Source organism: Coloeus monedula (assembly GCF_965178545.1).
Source record: "Coloeus monedula genome assembly, chromosome: 2".
Classification (NCBI taxonomy): Eukaryota; Metazoa; Chordata; class Aves; order Passeriformes; family Corvidae; genus Coloeus; species Coloeus monedula.
The window spans coordinates 93686431-93708503 of record NC_138782.1 but is presented as its reverse complement, the minus strand read 5'-3'; the positions used below and the strand labels follow the sequence as shown (position 1 = coordinate 93708503).

Sequence of the window (22073 nt, the reverse complement as noted above, 5' to 3'; positions counted from 1 at the left end):
TGGTTATTGGTTGGTACACTTGCAGAGATAATCAAGTAAACTTCTAAATACATTAACTGAGAGAAAGGATGGGGAAATCATAGGTTCAATACTTAATTACAAAAGACCAAAGGTTACCAAAGCAAACAAACCTGTTAGAGATGGCACTGGAAAGCACACTCATGGATATATGTCCACAGGGAAGAGACAACTAAACCGAAACTTTGAATGAGCAGGTAATATGAACAGTAACAACTGGATAGGAGGCATCTCCAGGACAGAATCCAAAGACTTGCTGATGGCATTCACAGGCAACTGTGTTTAGCAGTAATCAGTTTCCTGACAAACGACAAATTATAAAAACATTAATATGTACTACCACCATATACTGATATAGCACCTCACACCTACATCCTAGAGCCAAGTGCAACAATGGCATCACATGACATAGGACAATTCAGGAAAGGGAAAGCACAAAAATTATGGAAAACAACGACAAAAAGAAAGTGAACATTAATTAAGAACTTCTAGGTGCAGGATCCTCACTATCCTCACTATACGGTAGAAAAAAACTGAGCAACTTATTATGCACATATATATACACATAAAAAACAGTAGATACTACGACTACCCACCCCCCCCATCCACTATGTATCTTAAGCAACAGGCTTCCATCCATACAGTTCTGGGGAAGAAAGCACGAGAGGGCTTTTGTACCCAACAGGACCACTGAGTGAAGAACCATGGAAGAGATGACACCCAGAAAAGATGGTTAGTGGGCATGGGTTATTCAACCACTTCAAATGAAGCAATACCAACAACCAAAGAAATTACGTATTTTAGTCTCTAAAGAAAACTTCTTTTGTTCACTAGCAGTAATTATTCCTCAAACATGTCTTGCCAAATTTTCTCAAAAAGGCATGTGCTGCATCATCCCTCAGTCTGAAGTTCACGCAATTTACTAACACCATAGGATTACTTCTGAAGTACCACACAGAAATAACAGACTTGAACACGAGTTATACCTCAATTCAGGCACAAAAGAACAATCTGAAAAGTTAACTTTGAACATCAATACCCATGTTTTCTAATGACTGGTTGCCTGTAAAGTTGTAGGAAACAGGTGAAAAGATATCCGTTTAGTAATGAACAAAAATGGACATCAAAGACTGAACTTTTTTCCCCCACAGTTGTCAGGTATTTTTCTTAAAGTGATAGCAATAATGTTATGATAGCTGAGATTAGCTGGCTCCTGAAAACTCTTTTTTAAAGGTCTCCAATAAATTGTTACTGTAAAATGGTACTATTTTTCTTTCAGAATAACTCTCACAGTAAGATCATTATCTCAGCAGTACTGAGACTTGCCTCTGGACCAAACATCCCTTCCCAGTCCCTGTACCTCAGGCTATAAGCACTTAAATCATGAGAGATGGGGAAGTTATAGAACTCAGAGGTCACAAGCTTATGGCCTTTATACTACTCAGCATTCAAATGAGGGACTAAACTCCTGAGGGCCTTTTGTCAGGCAGATGAAAAACCACCCTATGGACTACTATAGGCAACAGAGATGTCTCACAGGTTATGAGACAGTTTTACCTTAGTTCACTCACTTATTCAATGAAAAGAAATGGACTGCGAGTTGCTGTCTGGACTGAAAGCTCCTAGGACAAACAGAGGGCCCCACTGAAATTTGTAATGATTGAAATTATACCCTCCAATATTGAATAATGAACAAAGATAGTGTTAAAAAGTATCCAAAACTTCATGTCTTGGCAAGTGATCAGCTCAAAAACACTTTAGTCTTTCAAAATCTAAAACCACTTTGATATCAATAGCAGCATCATGCACAAAGTGAAGCTGAAGGCAGAAGCAATACAATGAATGTACTTTCAACAGCTTCAGAGTTAAGAGAACTTGCTTTTATTAAGCAGTATTATGTTACTTAGCAAATATTTTTAAGTTATAAACCATAATAGAAGAATTTTCCAATGTAGGGATAGGATAACACTATTAATACAATTTTTGTTAAGCTTTGGGAAAGGTTTTAATGCTGTCCTCTGTCTCTACCTGTTGGCAGAGATCCCGGAAGCCACCTGTGCAATAGAATTAGGAGTCAAGAATATATTTTTGGACTCCACTGAAAAAATGTGTCATTCTCAATCAAGAAGCAAAAAGAAAAAACTTGCCCCAAATCCTCAATTTACTTCCTTTCATTTACACATCCATGAAACATTTATGCTCAGGAAATCAACAAAATATTCTCAAAGCAAAAACCCACAACATTGAAGTGTGGTCCAATTTATTTCTCCTGGCAAATTGTATTGTGAACTAGCAAAGTTCAGCCTGAACAGAATCCTCCCCAACAAAGCTGCTGGTTATGAAAAGAGCTACTTGGAACAGCAGTTGAGCATATATCAGATATTTAGCTTTGGCATCTAGACTTAATTTTTGCCACAGTCCTTCTTCATGCACAAGCCCCACATATGCAGCCAAAATGTCCAATCATAACCTTCTTGCTTACTGCAGAGACACCTAACAAGTTTGACATAACACACACTTAATAATGAGGTTTTCACTGATTTTCCTCCTCAGGAATTTTAGTGGCATGTTTTAGAAAAGGTTAATTTTTTCTGTGTTACTTTTACCAGAAAGCTTCCAATTTTCTTATCTGTGCCTTCTGTTCTAAGCTAAGCAACATCTGAACTCATTATTTTTATTTGACATTTATTACCTTCTTAAATACTGTCATCCTTAATTCCACCACTACTAGACTCTGATAGAACTAAGCACTTTCAACCGTGCAAGAATATCAAACAATTTTGAAACAGGTTCCTTGCCATAAAATATCAGTAACAGCTCCCAAAACCCATCTCCAGAAGCTTCTGACATTTTTAATAGTTTTTATTTAACCCAAGCAAAGGTAAGAAAACATGAAGCTACTAAAACTAAATTTCAGTTTTATTTTTCTACCCTGTTTAAATGAAGATTGACAGTGTAAAGCAATGTGAACAATATCTAAGGACAAAGAGAGAAACTGAAATTCAAATCCAGGGAAGATGCTCAGGGCAAAAAAAAAAAAAAATCAAACCTGTTTGAAGACTCAGTATTAGGTTTCAATGAAACAGCCTGAATTTGACACTTTAATAAATCCATCCACTTGGGACTGTAGCTAGAAAAAGGTGCCCTATAAAGAAGCCAAACCTCACATTCAAAGAGCTTGGAAGTTAAATAAAAAGATCTCACATGGAACTCACATGCTGCAGCAAACAACAACCCAAGGTACCCATTACGTCCCAGGAAGATCCACTTTTATAGGGCTGAAGACAATAACATTTAGATAAATTAAACAAATCCCCAGTGATTTGGCACATTCCTCAAAAGAGTTGGAGAGCTGAGTTTAGACTCAAGAAACAAATGGAGGATGTTCAAATGCAGGACGAAGATTAACACAATAAATTGAACAGAGAGCACTGTAAGAAAAAAATAACTGTGTGTCCCGCAAGACAAACAGAAAGACACCAAAGTGCCTCGGGATAGTGAACAGTGTAACAAAATCCCATCCCACCTGGCCATCTGAAGCAACCAGTGGTGATCACTCCTGTCTAAACTACACAACAAGCAACTCTAAATATGGAGTAAAAAGAAAAGAAATTATTTAGTAAAACAATCTCAATTTTCTATGTATTCTAGAATAAACATGACCAAAACAGCCACATGGCGTCTTGGAGAGTACTGAAACAGCCCCCCTGTAGCAGTTTAAAAGCCAACAGCTTCTGTATTTTGATTATAATGAAAACAAACTGCCACCATACGTTAACAGGACTCAATAAGAGAGACAAATATCAAAGTAGATGTTCTTATCTGAGGTAAAAGTGACCAGAAATCAGAATGGAAAGATATGGCAGTCACAATTCCTCAGAATCTGAGGAAAAACAGAGTTGAGCAAAACCCATAAATAATGTGGTTTCACATAAAACAGGAACTCCTACTGCCAGTGTTGCTAAGGAGAAGAACAATTATCTAAAGATGGCTAGCACAATAAATTTTCACCTGCTATATTTAAGGTAAAACATGAAGGCCAAGCACTTTATGGACTCTGGGCAAAACCCTGGGTAGAAAACAAAAATTTTGTTCCAGTTCCCAAGATCGCAATTTCTAAAAATATGCTAAAAGGCATGACCATGACTGCAGATTATGAAACGCCCATTAAAATTTATCAAACCAATATTTGCACTGAGGAAACCACTAAGGCTTGTAGCCTGTGTCAAAATCAAACAGAAGGAAAACACTCATCATTGTCATAAGAAAAATCATGTCTCTGGAATGCTATGGGCAAAAATTTTATTATGTTGGTTGGGAAAGTGGGAAAGGCACAAGAGAAATCAAACCATAAAGCTGTAAGACTGTTGTGGTTGGTTTTTTTCCTAGATGAATGTTCTCTCCCTTTCCTAAAATAACCTAATGAGAAGATGCTATGCATAATATAATCCTGCATATCAATTTTATTAGTTTATTAATCTGCTGTATATGACATAAGATGTTCTGTAGTAGTCCATAGTTCAGTGTTTTTTTGATATATATGGAAGTATGGCTTAAGATGGATTTCAAATAGTCGGTATCCCCAACTTAAAAATGTGAAAAAATAATGTTAAAAGTATGCCTTAAAATGGTTCTGGAGTTTGATTCTGAACCACTCAAAGAATGGTACAAATCATGAAGAAAATGTCAACAAAAATTCACACTGCCTGAAACTAATGCAGAAAATTATCTCCCAGCATATTAATTTATATAAGGAAAGTGACCAAATTTATATAAAGAGAACTGACCAAACACCAAAGTCTGACTGGAAATGCCAGATGTACTCGGTATTTCATTTAAGTCAAACTGCTGAAGTCCATCCTTGAGCCCCAGTTCTGGTCTTCATCCAGCTGCATGCTAGGTCAAGCCTACAACACAGCAATGCTTGTCTCTATCAGGAATCCTGGTTTTCTTGAGAAACAGAAGCATGGGTGATGGTTGGGGTTAGAGGGAAGAGAGTAGCACTGTACTCCAACAAGCAGGCTGCCCTGTACAACCAGAGGAAATCAGACTATGGTGCTCACCCTGAACTACACCTGCCCCACAAACAAGATGCAAGCAGCACGTCAATGCACAATGCAATGCAAACGCCAATGCAAACAACAGGAAGACAAACATTTCACCTCGAATTTCAGTTAGGTCACACATTTTGTGCCTCTGACAGCTACAATAGAGTCTGCTGCAGGGGTAATAACCTTATCATATCTTGCATGGCATTGTATCTTTTCCTAATTTTCACTTCACTTTTTCATTTTAAACCAGTGTATGGACCTGAATTACCCTTTATTGAGTAATATCGCAAGTACTAAAGGTGCCCAGAAAAGCCTTCCAATAAATAAATTGTAACATAGCCTTCCAGTGTCTTACAAAATGTGTATATATATTTTTAAATCACATATTTATTAAGATGGGAAACTTAATGTCAATTCAAACTTAAATGACCCAATTCGAGTCATTCAATTGTTGTCTTTTACCATGAAAGCCAGTAAGACGCAAAATCCAACATTATAGCAAAACAATTTTACCTGAGAATTATCAATCAAGACTACTTCTTTAATCCACTGCTTCATGCAATCTTTTTACTATTTGTCATTCAAAGTTGTTTTTATCCTCTCCAAACATTTTGTTTCAGTTTATGGATAGCACAGCAGTGAGTTTACAAAACACAGGACAATTGGCTGCAAATCGGTGCTCACATCACTGTGAGAGCTGCTGCTCTCTAATCTCCTGCAGACTCCACAATTGAACACTTCCTCAATATAATCTTGGCACATCTGAACTCTCTCCTGTGCAATTCCATAAGGCTGAATAAAATGTCCACCACCATAAACTCATCTTTGGCCCAAGAACTTAGTGAGTTGTAGCTGATATAAATAAAAGTCCAAGTTCAGAGCTCCTAACACTAGTACACTCCATTCCAACATTTAAAGATTGTTATGAAAAGAAAGAAGGGAACTCCATATCTAAAACTTCAATCTGTTCAATCTTAGAATCCTACCTTTTAAAATAAAAAGCATAAGTAAATTATCAACTGGCTAACCACAGTGTTCCAAAAGGATTGTAAATATTACTAACATGGAAGATCTCAGTTGTTGTTTAGTACAAAATTGGGAGAATCACTGCAAAATAGATTGTTGTGTTTAATTACTGAATAATTTAACACATATATATGGATCACAGACACCTACACAGTGTGTGCCTCTGAACACATGAAATACAACAATATCAAAACTATGTAATTCTTAACAGAAGCTTTTCAGAAAGAGTTGAATTTAATTTTATTTTTCTTAGATAAACCAACAGCATTTTCAAATGCTTATTATACTACTTTTATCTATCCATTTTAACAGAATAGAACTTAACTAAAAGCTTCCAGAAGTCCTCATTAAATGCTGAATATTTTGTGCTTTCATCAGTTGCTTAGACCTAAGGTAACTGAATATTTTTCACCTGTTGAATTTGTATTTTCTTCGCTTATTTCATTTTCTTCTCTATGTCTGCTTCTCAACTGATACTCCCTTTTCTACTTCCCCTACAATCTTCCCATTATTTTGGTCTCCTTTTTATACCTTTCCTCCATTTTCTCTTCCCTTTTCCCCATTCTTCCTTCTAACTCCTTTTTCACCATTAAAAAAAGCCCCAACCTATAAATAAAGGCTATGAGAAGGGACAGAGTTGGAACATCAAGAACCAGAAAGTTGCTGGCAAAAATTCATAGCAGCTTCTAATTATTTTATATTTGCCTTCAAATCAGGACATCTTAAGTGTTTGGATGGATGCAGAATCACATCAAGTTCCTGCTTTGTGTCAAAACCAAGCTGCTCCATTTCCACTTTATGCTGAAAACATCTCCTTCCACTTCTACCATAAGAAGCACTTGGACAGCTTACAGTACAAACATTCCTTTAAAAAAGCATTGTAATCAAAATATTTCTAGCAAAAACTTAGTCCTATCTTCCCCCTTGCAACTGACATATCATTTCAGATTATTCATACTTTTTGGAGTAGCAAGAGACTTTTCGTGCTGAACAGATGGTTTGTGTGTTTTAACAAGCTGGTACTGCACGAACATCTTCTTGTCATGCAGCTCAACTGTATATCCAGGCTAGTCTTCAGAAAAAGAAGAGTAACAAAATAGGTAACACAAACACCTGTTTTCCCACGTTCACTGCTGACCTTGGATCCCTTTTACACAGATGAGTAAAACCCTTCTTACAGACTTATGCACAACCTGATCTGTTGGTGTTCACACTAAACCATTTGCAGCAAGAAAAAACCAACCACTTCTGTAACAGCAGCAACAGCATCTGGACAACCCTTAACAAATCAAACAGAATCAGGACATTCTGCAATATTGTATTTACAAAGACAGAATGATCTTGTTAAACAGGATCAGGAAAAGAAGTCCATGCAATATAGGAACCAAGTGTGGAGGATTACCCACCAATGGCTTTTGAGCATAGTAATAAACTGGTATCATTCATATATTTACTTGGATCTACAAGTATGAGGAAGATGTTATTTCAAATTTTACAGTGGGCTAAATCCTACTACTTTGCATACATGTATTAGTGAAATAATTGCAAATCTGTATCTGTGCAAACGCTAAAGCTATTAGATAGCTCTACAGACCTACGGAGACACCAGGATAATAAGCATCATTTACCAAAACTAATGCTCCATTTGCTTGTTGAACAGCTATCTGAAGACAGGAAGGGGAAAGGTCTCTTGGAATTTATTTTATCAGTCCTTTATTTGCCCTTCAAACAACAAAAGAAGAGACTGTAATTCACTTAAATTTGGTGCTGCTCCTTTCAGGAGAATTGAAGAGAAATCAGTTTTAGTTAAAATGGGAAAGTGAGGGAACTAGCTCCATTGCTGCAGCAAATCAGTGTGGTCCTAAGTATTTAGGAAGAAAAAAGTCTCACTCTTTCCCTAGCTAGAGCTCACACTGACTTCAGAGCAACTCCTGACAACACCAAAAGGTTCTTTCCACAATCTCAAAAAAGACAAAATGCAACAAACAAGTTCGCTTAGAAATATTTATAAAAATCAGCAATATCAGCATACATTAGCAGAAACACAGACATAAAAATTTACACTGTGAGAGGTAAGTTAACTTAATTTTTCAATACCCAAAGCCATTTTAAAGCACACACAGAGTCCCTGATTTCATGGCAAGTTCTCTAACTTCAGGTATTTGAAAGAGATCTTTGAAACATACACTTAAATCCCAGGGAACATTAAAGTAGGGGATTTGTTTTCTTTCTCCAGTGCTCAAACCTCTTAGAAAAACTATTTTTCCTTGATTTGCAGCACTGCTCTTTGGAAGTTGACTAATTATGAGCCAGGGTCTTTGATCCCTACTTTTGCTTTTGCTGAAGACACACCTGCCTTTACCAGTTAGCGAAGCTAAAATGCTCCTACTATGAAACAAGTAGAAGTTTTTTTTCCAGATCCAAAGCAGAGCAAAAAGGTGGAATGCAGGTTTTAATAAATCTAGACTAGCATGCAGTATTGCTTTTTCTAACAGTTACACTGATTGCCAGAATTCAAATTATTTTATTCATCAAAAGCTTTTGACTTTTTTGACATCTATCAGTGTAACCCTTACAGCAAGGGATAGATGCTAGAGTATCTGATGAGCACTTCAGCAGGTGCAGAGAAATTCTAAAACAGCAGTGACCTGTCCTGTGTCTTTCAGCCTTTGCATCATGCTAACCCAAGAACAGTAAACAGGAATGCCCACTGCAAGCAGAGCATTTGAAGTTTTTAAGATGTCTTTGGTTATATCATATGCAGCCATGTATGACAATCAAAAATTTTTACCATCTTAATTAAGTGTGGATGATCTTCAATATTGCCATATTAGCATTATTAGAAGTCCTGCTTGGTAATTTTTTCAGTATTGAAACTAAAAAATTCTCTTTTAAAAGTAAAGGTTGTGAAGTCAGGAACAGGCATACATTATTTCAGGAGGGGTTTTTTTGGGGGGGTGGGGGAGTTGGGGGCTTTTAATCTGCTGAAAGTCTTGAATAATTCTTCTAGTTTTTATTAGTTTCAGCCCTTTTAGGATAAAGAAAGAGCTGTACTCATTTCCAGCAGAATTCTAATTAAAATATGACAGGATTTACAGAGGGCTGTAATAACCAGGATTATTTTTGCCTGCAAATGTAAAAAAGAAAAATTTTGTACTAAAAATAATAAGAATAATACACATTTCCTATGAAGCTCTTTTCATGTCGAGATGTCAAATATTAGAATGAAATTCAGCATCAGTCTACATCTTACAGATGGGAGTTTTAGAATGTGTTCATTGAAGGTATATTGTACAAGCCAAAACTCCATGTACTATGCACATCATATCTTTACACGATTATTAAGGTTTTCCATTTTTCTGGTCAGACTGCACAATCTTACTTGTTTACACAGCCAAGGATTAAACTGCAGCATCAGTAAAGTTTCATACTTTATACACTTGATTTTAAAAACTGTCTGCTTCCTTGCTTATTCTGATGTAGTGCACGGATTCCCACCCAAGGACTGAAAAATGCAAGGTGAAGAAAAGATGAACGCACACCTTCACAGTGCTTAGCAGGATCCACCTGCAAACCAGCCTTTTTCTTCCTTATTGTCTATGCTTTCTTAACACCTCAAATCCTTATGAAAACACTCTTCCTACTATTTATTCTCAAAGTATTTTAAAGACAAATGTATATTCTAAAATCAGTGACAATACTGAATTTTCCTTCACATTCAGCAGTCTGTTGGAGAAAAGAGATTTAAATCGAAACAGTTAAAAACTGCATGTTTTTGAAAAGGCACTCTTACCCCGAACTGAGGTGCCAGGTGACTGCAGTGACCCTGCCGATCCAGAAAACAACTGTTTCATATAAGCAGCTTGTGTAGCCTACAGTACAGCTGCAAGGCACAGGAAGGTGTAATGTATTCCCATTTTAAGAAAACTTGGAGAGGAGCTACCAAACAGCAGCTACATTTATGCCTTCTAAAGTAAGGCCCAAGATATCTCACACTTTGATCTTGAAACCGGTGTCCTTGTGTCCTGAAGGAACTGTTTAACTCTCATGGCACTGCTTTGGTGGGCTAGGCAGATGTTTTACCTTTATTAGAAGACTCATGCATGGGTCACTGCTGATAATATCAGATTTGATAGACAACTAAATAGCCCAGCATGGTCCAGCAAATCTGGTTGTCAGTATATACTGTCTGCACATTGCCTAAATGTGAGAAGTATACATCCAATGAGAAGAATTTGATTTATCTCTTGGACCAGACTAACCCTCTCCCAGAAGGTGCCAGGATATGAAGCTCTATTTTGGCATGTGGAGCCCAATCATGCCACCTCCTGGTTAGGAATGGCCACTCTATTCTACACATTACACAGGTGTTCAGTGCCTAGGAAGTTAAGAGTTGACTGGAATTTTCTACTCAGCTTTCCAGGTATTTTGCCTTCTCTTGGTACTAACTAAAAATATTAGCAATTTTCCAAATTCTTGAATTTAAAAATGTCTACTTTGAGGTATAGAGGAAGAGATTGACAGTTATAGCAGTTGTACCCTGAATGTATATATATACACCAAGGAGACTAAATATGACACACATTTACTTAAAGAATTCCCAGGACAAGTAAAAAATACTCTTCTCCTTCAAGGAAAACACTCATGTTGCTAAAAAACCAGCACTTGGTTGATGAGGCTCCGGCCATCCAGATAAGCCTCAGCAAATGCCTTTGACCTTCCCTTGAACAGCTGGCACTAAATTCTGCTATTTGCAGAATTGCAACTTTAGCAGCTCCACTGATTCAAACAGCACTCTTTAAAGAGCAAAGCACCTTTTATTTTAAACCAGGGTATCAGAATCTAACCTTCAATTACTGCACTCATTGTTGCCTCTTTGCAAAACAATTTACTGTGTTTCAAACTACATGTTTTCTAAGATCACAGATCAAATAGTCCTAAGTTGCTTCAGATGTCTGCAAGAGAATTTTGTTATTTTTATTTTTTAAAATCACATCTATAATTTCTTTTTTCTCTCCTCTGAAGTAAGCCTGCCTTTTATGACTAAAATGCTGGGGGTCAATATAAACATAACAGTTGCTTTGTTATACTCATTCTAACATTTTGTAGTATTTTGTTTTCCATAAATCTGGTTATCACTTGGGCTTCATCTCCATTACACTGCAAGGCAAAAGTATTACTAGAGTTATGAACACAACATGGTGTCGTACCACGACAAAAAATTCAGCTTTAAAACAACAAAAACCAAAACTCAGTTCTAATACCTGCAGTATATTCTATCAATTTTCATGATTACAAACCTATTTGCTATACCAGTCAGTCGATTATATTTGTATTACAAGGACTGCCTGATAGCCCACTAATGGCAACAGAAAAATTCCCATTAACTTTAGTTAACTTTGAACCAAGTCCATAATGCCTAGCACATCACTACTTTATAGAAATCATAAGTATCTTGTATTCATCTAGAGTTCTCACTTTTTATTGAAAAGGCTCCAAATGATCAATAAAAATCTAGTTTCTAATGAAACCAAGATACTTAAAATACATGCTCTGAATATCAGCATGCTTCCTGAGACAAGCTACCAGGAATTTACAGCGCATTTCTTGAGACAGCAAAGCAAACAATGATTAATACCAACTATTTTGTGAATACAGATTTCTTCTCACCTGATGTAAACATCAGGAAAAAAAGAAACAATAAGCAGAATAGTGACCACTTACAGATTAATATTAATGCATGAATTTATGCTAACATTTTACATTAATCTTATTTTAGTCCAAAAATAAGTTCGTTGAGACAAGTAAACTCATACATTTGCAAGCATATTTTCACAAGTAGTTTTCAATGAAAAAAATTATAAAAATTAGAAAGTATCAGAGGCCTGGTTTTAGCAGGTCATACGCTTCATCAACAGCCTTTCACATCTAGGACTAAGGATATGGTGGTTATATTCTGTACTTCCAAGACAAATAATTTTCATATAGCAACCTAATTATCATCCCAGGTTTTTAACAGAAACACACACTCATGAACTAAAGTTGCATTCCTATATGAAAAGAAAATCAATCTCCAGTAATCCAAAGAAACCCCAAACCCACACATACCAGTATATTAGTTGAAATCCTGAATATAAAACAGAATGAATTTGCATTATGTCAACAGTTTTCTACTAGCTGCAACAACTACTGCAGGCTTGTATGAAAGACTGTACTAATGCTCACGAAGTGCAAAGGCTAATCTTTTGAATAATCATGTCCCATCCTACAAGAAGCCTGTATGGGGATGATAGCTGAGCTATATGAATCTAATTTACACCACTTGGAGGCTTAACAAACTCATGCTATGCCACATGGAATGATCTAGGGACTTAACTCAAGATTAAAGTTAAAGGCCTGATTCTCATTGCCTTCAGAATGCGAGCTGGAATTCTGAGGTCAATTGCACTGTCATTATAGAGAGAGAAATTAGCTACCTCATTACCCAAGTAATGCTGATATTTCCATTGGGAGAGATGCTCTTACTTTGGCCAGCTCTTTCCAATAGGTGTTTTTCCTTTATGTTTATATTACAAAACACGGAGATGGCTTTAAGAATACACTATACAAGATATTCCAAAGCTACACATATATAACTACACACACACACACATATATATGCACACACACATACATAATTTGCTTGACCCGAAAAATATATAGACAATTAGCTGACACTTTAGCCTATTAAATATAATGCTGATATAAAACCAGTTTTGAACTACCAAACAGTTCCAGCTGGTTGTATCTTTCTATGTCATCCACACCTTCACAGCTAAAGTCACACACTTATTTTTATCTTCATAATCACAGACATCTTACACAAAGCAACAAATATTTACATACATGCAGAAGTAACACATATAAGCAGCTCATTTTCTTCCATGGTAGCAAGCAGTACCAGAACAGAGAGGCTCTCAGTTCTCCCCAGAGCCCTAGAGTGTGTTGCATTATAAGCATAAGTTGGGTACAAAAAGCACTGCTCAAAAACTGCTCTTCACTTTTGACATTTTTTATCTGACCAAGCATTACCCGACCTCGTACATTCATCAGGACATCTCCTGACTAGAAGCAGAACAATCTCACCTGAGAAAAGAACTACTGGTAACCAGTTTACAATAAAATAGTTTAAAACTATACATGAAACAGGGACACTCTCCCAGCTCTTGTAACAACCTAGTACACAAAATAGTTCACTTGATACGGAAAAGCCCTTTACAACAGATGGAAATTAGCCTATTCTTTAGAGTTCAACTACCTATTTTAATTAAAAGGTATTAAATTTTCATTACTGACTGGATTATATTATCAGAATACAGATGTTCAGTGCATTTTGCAAAAGTTTGAAAAAACTTAGGCTGAGGAAAGCATCATCAGCTACTCACAAGTTCTTCTAATAGATGACTTACAAATGACTTTTCCATTTTTAATAGTGCAACAATCATGTAGGATCTACTTCTATATGAAACAGGTAATGAATGACCCATGGGGAAATAAAGTATCTTCTGATTAAGGCACTTGATTAGCCATTTAGAGACTAGGTTCATTGTCAGAATCCATCAGATTCCCTCAGTGATTTTTAAAGAAATTGGTTTTTGCCTCCACATCTTGTATCTATCTAAGCAGCACTAGTACCTTTTTACTCACCTTTCTTTATGTTGCTTGCTAAGTATGCAAATTCTCTGCCATAGGAAACGTCCCTTTTCTGGGGGTTTCACCACACCCAGGTAAGGACTAAGTGATTTCTAGTCATCCCTCACTGGTGAGGGATCAATAGCTACTGATTCAAGTATACATCTGACACCAGTCAACCTGTAGGACACAGACCTACATCTTAAAAACATAAGTAATTGTTGGTTTTAATATTGGTTAAGTACACCAAAACACACAAACAAAAAACCCATGCAACAGAATCAAGCAAACAAAAGAAATTATTGGGGAAAAATGGGTGGTCTTATCTTTACAAATAAATCCACTATCACAAATCAGAAGCGTTTTTCTGGAATATTTATCGCTTGTGTGCCCTTCTGCAGTTTCACATAGCAGCACAACTGTTCTCAACTTCAGGTTTTAGCAGCCAACATGAAACAACACAGCACTTTAAAGTCAGAGTGAATGCTTGAGGCTCTGGACTCCAAAGCAAATCTACACTTACGCATTTTATACAAAATGTACTGGCAATCAAAAATGCTTAGGACACCATAAAAATAACACCTGGCTGGCATCGTTATGGATGTAGCTGCTTACACATTACATGCTGAAGAACAGAAATCCAGAGTCTCAAAACAATGTTACATCATGGATATAATTCGCTAGAAATTATTCACTGCTACAGAGATCCACGCGCCACCATCCCATTTTCTTCTGGCACCCAAAAAAAAAAAAATTTTGCCAATTTTATAAATTTCTATTTACATCCAGCAGCAGTGCATTAATTCTCATTTTCTTAAGTAGTTACACTCTTACCTTGGTTAAGTGTTTTAACAGTCATCATATGTTAGACTCTAGAACAAATCTCTCGAAAGCTTGACAGATGGTGTTTTGAAGGATAATGCCAGGTACCTGGTGTGAATCTGACATTAGCATTCTCTCAGACAACTCACCTTCATCTTTTAAAAAATTCAGTGAAATAATACATAGTCCTCTTTATGCTAAGAAGGAATGAGAAAACTATTCATTTTTTCAATCACACAGTTGCTCAAAATGCAACTTCTGCATGAACTTGATGCCTAAAAAAATTTTTATTTTCCTTTTTTTTTTACTTTTCTTTGCATACTTTTGGTTTTGTCCTTCCTGCAATGCTCTCCTTTCCCAGGCACGCACGCACACTCTCAGTGGATACTTCCCCCCTCTGGGAAAAGATCAAATTGCAAGGTGCAAAAAATATATTCCTCTAAGAAATAAGGACTTTGTTTATGGTATGATTATTAGAAAAACCACTGTAAAAAGCAGCATGGCTGCCTCTTTAGCAGCAAGGCAGCTATGACAAAAGGGTAATTCATGGGTCTGTATTCCTACCTAAATTCAGTATGAATTTCAGAGCTATCAAACAGAAGCACTCCAACAAAACCTGGACTCAGTATCTTCACTCACAATCAATAGAACATACATTAGGGAAAGACAATATAAAAACTGCTGACAGAGGAAAAACACTTACGGCTTAGCATGGTAAGTTTGAATTAGTTATGATTTTCCTTAAGTCATAAACAGAACTTGAGAAATTATTTGCCACCTCTGAATCTGAGTTCATTTGAATATGTGGCTCTCAAGGGCCTGACCATATATTTCTTTGCTTTAGTCTCATTTAAGAGCTTGATAGGTTGTCTTGATTTATGCATCATTCTTTACTACTTCTTCTCAACATTAGGTTCCAACTTTAACATGTTTTTTTTAAAAAGACTATTATAAATCTAAGAAGAAAAACCTGTGTAAGAGGAACTTACTGGATTACACTTCGGCAAAAGTTGAAATTCCGTGCCACGAGGCCTTCACTCAACCACTAGATTGAGCAGTTATTAAAAGAGAGACTAAATTATAAACTTTTTAAAAAAACCTCTAGCTGAGGTCCAACTAAACCTGCAGTCCAACTAAAGCATGGAAAGCAGGTCCAATTACACTGAGTAACAAAATGTAAAACCAGTGTATTCTGATCCCCGCACAAAACCAAGAGGAAATCATCATGTCCTGGATGAAACTGTCATGAAACTGATAAGCCACATCCAATCAATGTCTGACATCGCGCAGTCGACTAACACAGAGTCGCATTAACGGCATAATAGTAATACCATATAAACCTTATTACTTCAGCGTGGAAAACAGGATATAACGAGTGTAATGAGACGCCAGCATCTGTCTTTGTGTAAGTGAGCCCGGGAACCAGGGGAGCGCTTCCCGCAGAGGCGAACCAGCCGCGGCAGAGCCGGCGCACGACGAGCGAGCGCGGGCGGCGGGGAGCAGGGCGCTCGCTGCTGCTGCTGCCGCCGCCGGGAGCTGCTGCCAGACGGGTCCCCCGGCGCGGGCTCCGGGTCGGCTCCGGGCGCCCGAGCCCCCGAACGGCCGCCGCCCCCGCCCCCGCGCGGCCAGGTCCCGCCTCGGGCCGCTCCACCGCCCGCCCGCCCGCCCGCCCGGAGACCCGAGTTCGCCCCGTGTCGCCCGGCCGGGGCCGCCGAGCGCCGACCCCGAAAAGCGCCCCGGCCGGGGGAGCGCGGAGCGGAGCCTCACCGTCTTCCAGGAGGCGCATCGCGTGAACAAAGCAGGGATCCAGGCTGTCCTTCTCGGCCATCAGCTCGGGCAGGTACTTGTCCTGCTCCATCGCTGCGGGCACGCCGGGCGGGCTGCGCGGGATCTCGGTCTCGCCGCTCCGCGCCCTCGGCCGCCCGCTCGCCGGTGGCCGCGCCGGGGCCGCCCCGCAGGTGCCGCCGCCCCTCCCGCGGCGGGCGCTGCCCCGGCCCCGCCTTCCCCTCGCGCCGCGCGGGGGCGGGCACGTGCGCGGGTCGCCGCGCGCCGCTGCTCGCGCGCCTTCACCCCCACGCGCCGCTTCCTCCCGCCACTGAGCGACCCTGGGCCACCGCCGGCCTTAAGTAGGGAGGCGGAGCCAGCCGGGCCGCGCCCCCGCCGCTCCCATTGGCGGATCCGCCCCGCCGGGCGGGAGACTCGCCGCGCCATTGGCTGTCGCCGGGCGGGAGGGCCGCGGGCGGCGGGGCCGGGCCGCGGGGCGCGCGCGCAGGTGTGTGCGCGCGCGCGCCCCTGTCTGTCTGTCTGTGTGCGTCTGTGTCGTGGTTTACCGCTGATATTCCCTAATTTATTGCTCCCACTAAAAAACCGCTGCCACTCGCTCCCCCCACCCTTTTTCCCCTTCTCCGTGGCAGGCTACAGAGGAGAATTGGAGGAATCGAAGGTAAAGATCACGAGTTGGGATAAGAACAATTTACTGGAAACAGCAATGAGATAAGAAAATGAACAATAACAGCAACGATATTAATAACAAAAGTGTACGGGAGAGGCAAATGATTCTCATGCAAAACGCTCAGAATCGGGGTTACCCCACCGCTCCCACCCCGCACTTACTGGACCAGAAGGAACCCCTTCTCTTCTCACAGGATAAAACTCCCTTCCCCACAACCCCAGTCCTGGCAATGACCTGAGAGGATAGCAGAGCAACCTCTGGGCCCTGGCCGTGCCTTCTCCGGCTACTGCAAAAATTAACTCTGTCCAGGCAGGAACCAGGACAGTCTGTGTGTCTATCTGTGTGTTCATGTCAAAGCGTGTGTGTGTGTGTGTGCCTGTCTGTGTGCAGCCGTGTGTCTGTCTGCCCGTTTCTGTGGCAGCGCGTGTGTCCGTGTGTGTGTGAAGCTGTGTGTGAGTGGGCTGCGCGGGAGAGGCTGCGCTGCGGTGCTTTGTGTATGTCTGGGGGGAGTCTGTGCCCCTGTCCCCGTTGTCCACGCGTGTCTCAGCGCGCCCGTGCCGCCGGTGTCGCTGCGTGGCTTATCTCCTGGCAGCCAGCGTGTTGCGGCCGCGGCCCGGCACGTGTGGCCGTGGCCATGTCCCTACGCGTGGCCGTGGCCGTGGCCATGTCCCGACGCGCGGCCGCGGCTCTGTGCCCGCCATGACCCCGCGCCGCCCGCTCGCTGCCCCGCCCGCCTGCCCGCCCCGCTCGCCCCGCGCCGCCCGCCGGGCGCTGTCCGCGGTGCTGAAGCCGGGAGGCGGCGGCTCTGAAGCCGGGAGGCGGAGACGCTGCCCGGCTCTCCCGGCGGTGCTCTCTTCCCTCCAGCCCCGGCGCCCTGCGCAGCCCGCGATGCCTCCCCCGAGCTCCGCCGCGCTCTCCGGGCTCCTCGGCCCTCCGAGGTCCGGGGAGACGCCCCGCTAAAGCGGTGCTGCACCGGCAGCGTGGTCGTGCCGGAGCTGCCAGACAGCTTCTCCCCTGAGGATGTGATCAGAGCAACAGCGACCGGGCACCGCTGCTCACAGACCGCGCCGAAAATGTCTGGTCGCGCCTGCTGCGCGCAGCTGGAGAGGGCGCAGCAGGGGCCCGGAGGTTCTGTGGGGAAGGGGCGATCCCTGTCGAGGAATGCCGTCCTGCTGCTCCCGGAGCTGCTCTCTGCAGCTCCCACGGCCCCGCCTGACAGAATTACAGCTTTTATGCAATTAAAGTGTCTACAGCTGGGGTAAATAAATTTGATTTTAATTAGAATTTAACTTTAAGTATACATTTACTTTAGGTTATATTTATTCAGGATTTCCCCCCAACAGACCATACAGTAATGTGTTTTGATTTTGAAAGTAAACAAAAGATGCCTAACTCAACTCGTTAAAACTCCGTTTGTGGGACCTCAAGAGCAAGCAGTCTATGGCACCATACAGCATTTTGTGCTTAACCCCTATGGCACATTCTGTCTTAGTATGTACCACTAATACTACTAACTTAGTATTTATTCTAATGAAATAGACAGTTGTAGCCATAATACATTTGTAAATGGCCTAATAGTGTTCATGTCAAGATTTTTTTGTTGTGGTGCTTAGATTTTGTTTGTTTGTTTGTGGTTTTGTTTTGGTTGGGGGGAGTTGGCAGAGGAAGAAGGAATGAAGAAAGAAAAATCGAGGCAAAAACTTCTTAATGGCATCCACAAGGTTTTGAATGTGTTGTACAGACATAAAATAAAATTACAGACATTACATAAAAAATTGGTCTGCGATGTTTTCAAAATCCTAAGGTACATGCAGGCAACATTTATGCAATTTCCACTCAGCATGCAGATAATTGAGGTATTGCAAGTGTTTACAAAAACATGTAGACAATGTCGGTGACCGATGCCTTATTATTCTATAGTATTTCCAGAAGTGAGTGGTATAATACCTGAGAACCAATCTCCCTGCTGAGACAGAATAGGAGCAGGAAAATGGTTGATTTCAGCAAACTTACAAAACACTGAAGAAGCAGAGAAGACTGAAAGCAGAACTGAAAGGTTTAATAGTCAATCAGATTTTACTACAAATTTTGTGTGGGGATAAAAGGAAGACATAAGTCCTTCTTTAAAAAACAAACACATAAAACAAAGAAAAGCACAGAACTAAGATAGTTTATTAATAATTTACCCTGATTCAATTTACCGCATGAATAGTTCTCCTTTCCTGTTTAACAGCGTAGCAAGAAATGGCAGTGTTTTCAACACAGCTCAGAACTGGCTTGCTCAAGAGATCACCTATGTCATCAGATTGCACTTCTGCACCTCTGTTTTTCAGAATAATTCAGGCTGGTGCTCCTCTAGTTCAGAAATAGGGAAGACTGGTGATAAGTGTGTTCTCTTAAAGCAACTTCAAGATGAATGTAAGCCATCCCCTCAGAAGTAATCCTGGTCTGGTAGCTTTCAAAACACAACATATGATCATGTACATGGAAAATGAATTTTGGGGGTTTTCCATCGGAGGTGTTATAAGAATAGTGTTACTTTAGTCTGTTTAATTGTACTTAACCTACTTAGATCACAGGAAGCTTCGATTTGAACACCTTTAAGTTTATTAAACAGTGGGAAGTGCTAAGTTCATTATACTGTTTTCTGGTCAAAGGAGTAGACAGCAGGTTTCATTGCACATCTTTTCACAGCAAACTAGACAGAAACAAGTTCCCTGTAAGTTCATTTTTCAAAACTTACAAAGTTAAATTGACTTTCAGTGATACTTAGGTTGCAAAGCTACTGAGATACCTTTCTGAATTTTACCTTATACCTCATTAATAAAAAAAAGAGGCATTAAAATCTGTCAGACAGGAAATATAGACCTCTAATGACATCAAACATGACTTCATTGCTAGTTGGAGATAAATTTTTTCACAGCTACTAAAAACCAAAGACACATTTTACAACACTTTAGTTTGAAGTGTCAAGCCAAATTGAAGTTTATCTGTACTATATTTTATTGCTAAGCCTGATATTGAAGTGGATCACAGCATACCAGATTGCAGTTTATTCAAAGAGAGAACAGGTAACAATCATTATGTATTTTTGCCAGTGCTGTCCAAATGCATTGTATTATCATGTAGAACTGAAGTCAAAAGGCAGTGGAAGCAAACAATTGAAGGAAAACCTCCAAACTTTGCAAATGCTTATTCAAAAAGTATTAAATCTTTTGAGAATATGCAGTAGAATGAATGGTCAGTGTGAGCACAATTACAATGAATTACCCTTCTGACACATACAATAAAGTTGATACAATAATTTAAATGAGTAGGTAACTATATGTGTTTGAGTATATGTAGGACCTCATACATCAAAAAATCAGAATAATCAGGAGTTTTCAATTTGCTTTCAAATTTCTTTACCAGTTCATTTGCTTTAGGTATGGGTAAGGGTTATCTGGTTCCTGAACTAACTGCAGATGAGCATTAAAAAAATAAATAGGGACTTTCTTCTATAATCTAAGTAACCATCTCCTTCTCTGAAAGTAGAATTATAATTGACAATATAAGGAATAAAGAAGCAGCAGTACATATGCAAAAAAGAGGGAATGGCCCCACCTCCTTTACTACAGTTTGTTTAATTCCTTCCCGGAATACAGTCTGTACCCAGGCTCCATCTGATCTCTGCATGCTGGCCTGTGGATACCAGTTCTTGTACCTTGTGGCTTCATGGTTTGATTATGGGGCACCTGAACATGCACAGGCTGTCAGCACAAAGCTTGTTTCCACTTAACAACACTCAGATGGTTGTACTGGGCTTTGGCCAGTGGTGGGTCCAGATGGAAGTGGCTACACCCTCTCCTCGTAGAGGTCAGCCCTGAAGACTCCTGCACTGCCAAGAGCTTGCCATGTAATCCAGAAGGGAAGTGTGCATCAGCAAGTGCACAAGTCACTGTAGATCATCTTCAGACTACCACAGGCACAGCAAAAGACTCAGCCGTATATGGTCCAACACAGAGATGGTTGATCTCTGTGGTAAGTCTCTGATTTCAGCAGAGTTTTGGTGTCTCCACTCATACAACTGAATAAACACTGATTTTCTTAAATAGGAACATTTCTTACAGATTAGTCATTAATCCGTACAAATCAAATAATTCAGCTGCAGTTTAAAAATATATCAGTACTTACTTATTTCCTTTCAAGATATTAAATAGTTTCCTAAACTCGGTGAGCCTATGACCCCAGGAGAGTTCAGTGTGAGTTCCAGGTGTAAAACAAATTCTGCCTTATGCTATAACTGGGTTTATGACACCCACATTACAAGTTCTTAGTTCATCAAAACACATAAAATAAAAACATGTATGTTACAGCCCTAGTTCATATTAGCATTCTTGCAATGTTGTAAAGAAGTAACAGAAAATGTAACTCAGGGTAAATACCATGGAAGATAACATAACTTCACTGAAAGATCTCCATTATTAATTTGGGATAATTTTAAACAGAATAATAAAATATAAAATAACAACTGAACACAGAAAAAAATGCTTAGATAGAAACAAACAGCAAAGAATAGAATGCAGTCTAGAATGTCTATCTTCTTTCTTCCTTGTGATGATAACAAAACTGACAGAAAAATCTTGACTCTGTAACATAACTATAATTTTCTCCTCTCCACATGGAGGTAAACACCAGACCTTATATTTTGCTTGCTTATGTTTGAAGTTCTACCTATACTGTTGATTCTGACCTTTATATTATATCTTATCCATTGAGGGTAACTCAAAAGCTTCCACAAAAATCTTCTCCATGATCATAGCACAGTCTCCATTCACCTGTCCTCTCTAATCTCACTGCAATCAATAAGCCTGAATTTCTCTTTCAACATCACCTCCAAGATTTAGAGCTGCTCCTTTTCATATAAAACCTCTGTTTACATGGCTTTCTGCTTTCCTTTGCACATGATGCAAAATCATTCCTTTTAAACCTTTCTTTTACTTTTTCCCTTTCTGCTTATTGTTTCCACTGTCCTTTCCCAGTATGCAAGTCTC

The 22073-nt window shown here is 39.9% G+C and overlaps 1 protein-coding gene across 1 annotated transcript in view; it reads right to left on the bottom strand.

Annotated features, from left to right (window-relative positions):
* The window catches only part of KHDRBS2 (KH RNA binding domain containing, signal transduction associated 2), a gene marked incomplete at its 3' end in the record, with an annotated part of 312078 nt that extends 295555 nt beyond the window's left edge, over positions 1–16523 (bottom strand). Inside the window, exon 1 of the mRNA XM_082302847.1 lies at positions 16356–16523. Coding sequence (XP_082158973.1) covers positions 16356–16446 — 91 coding nt within the window. The 5' untranslated portion in view covers positions 16447–16523. The remainder of the gene's footprint in view (positions 1–16355) is intronic.
* Positions 16524–22073: the final 5550 nt, after the last annotated feature.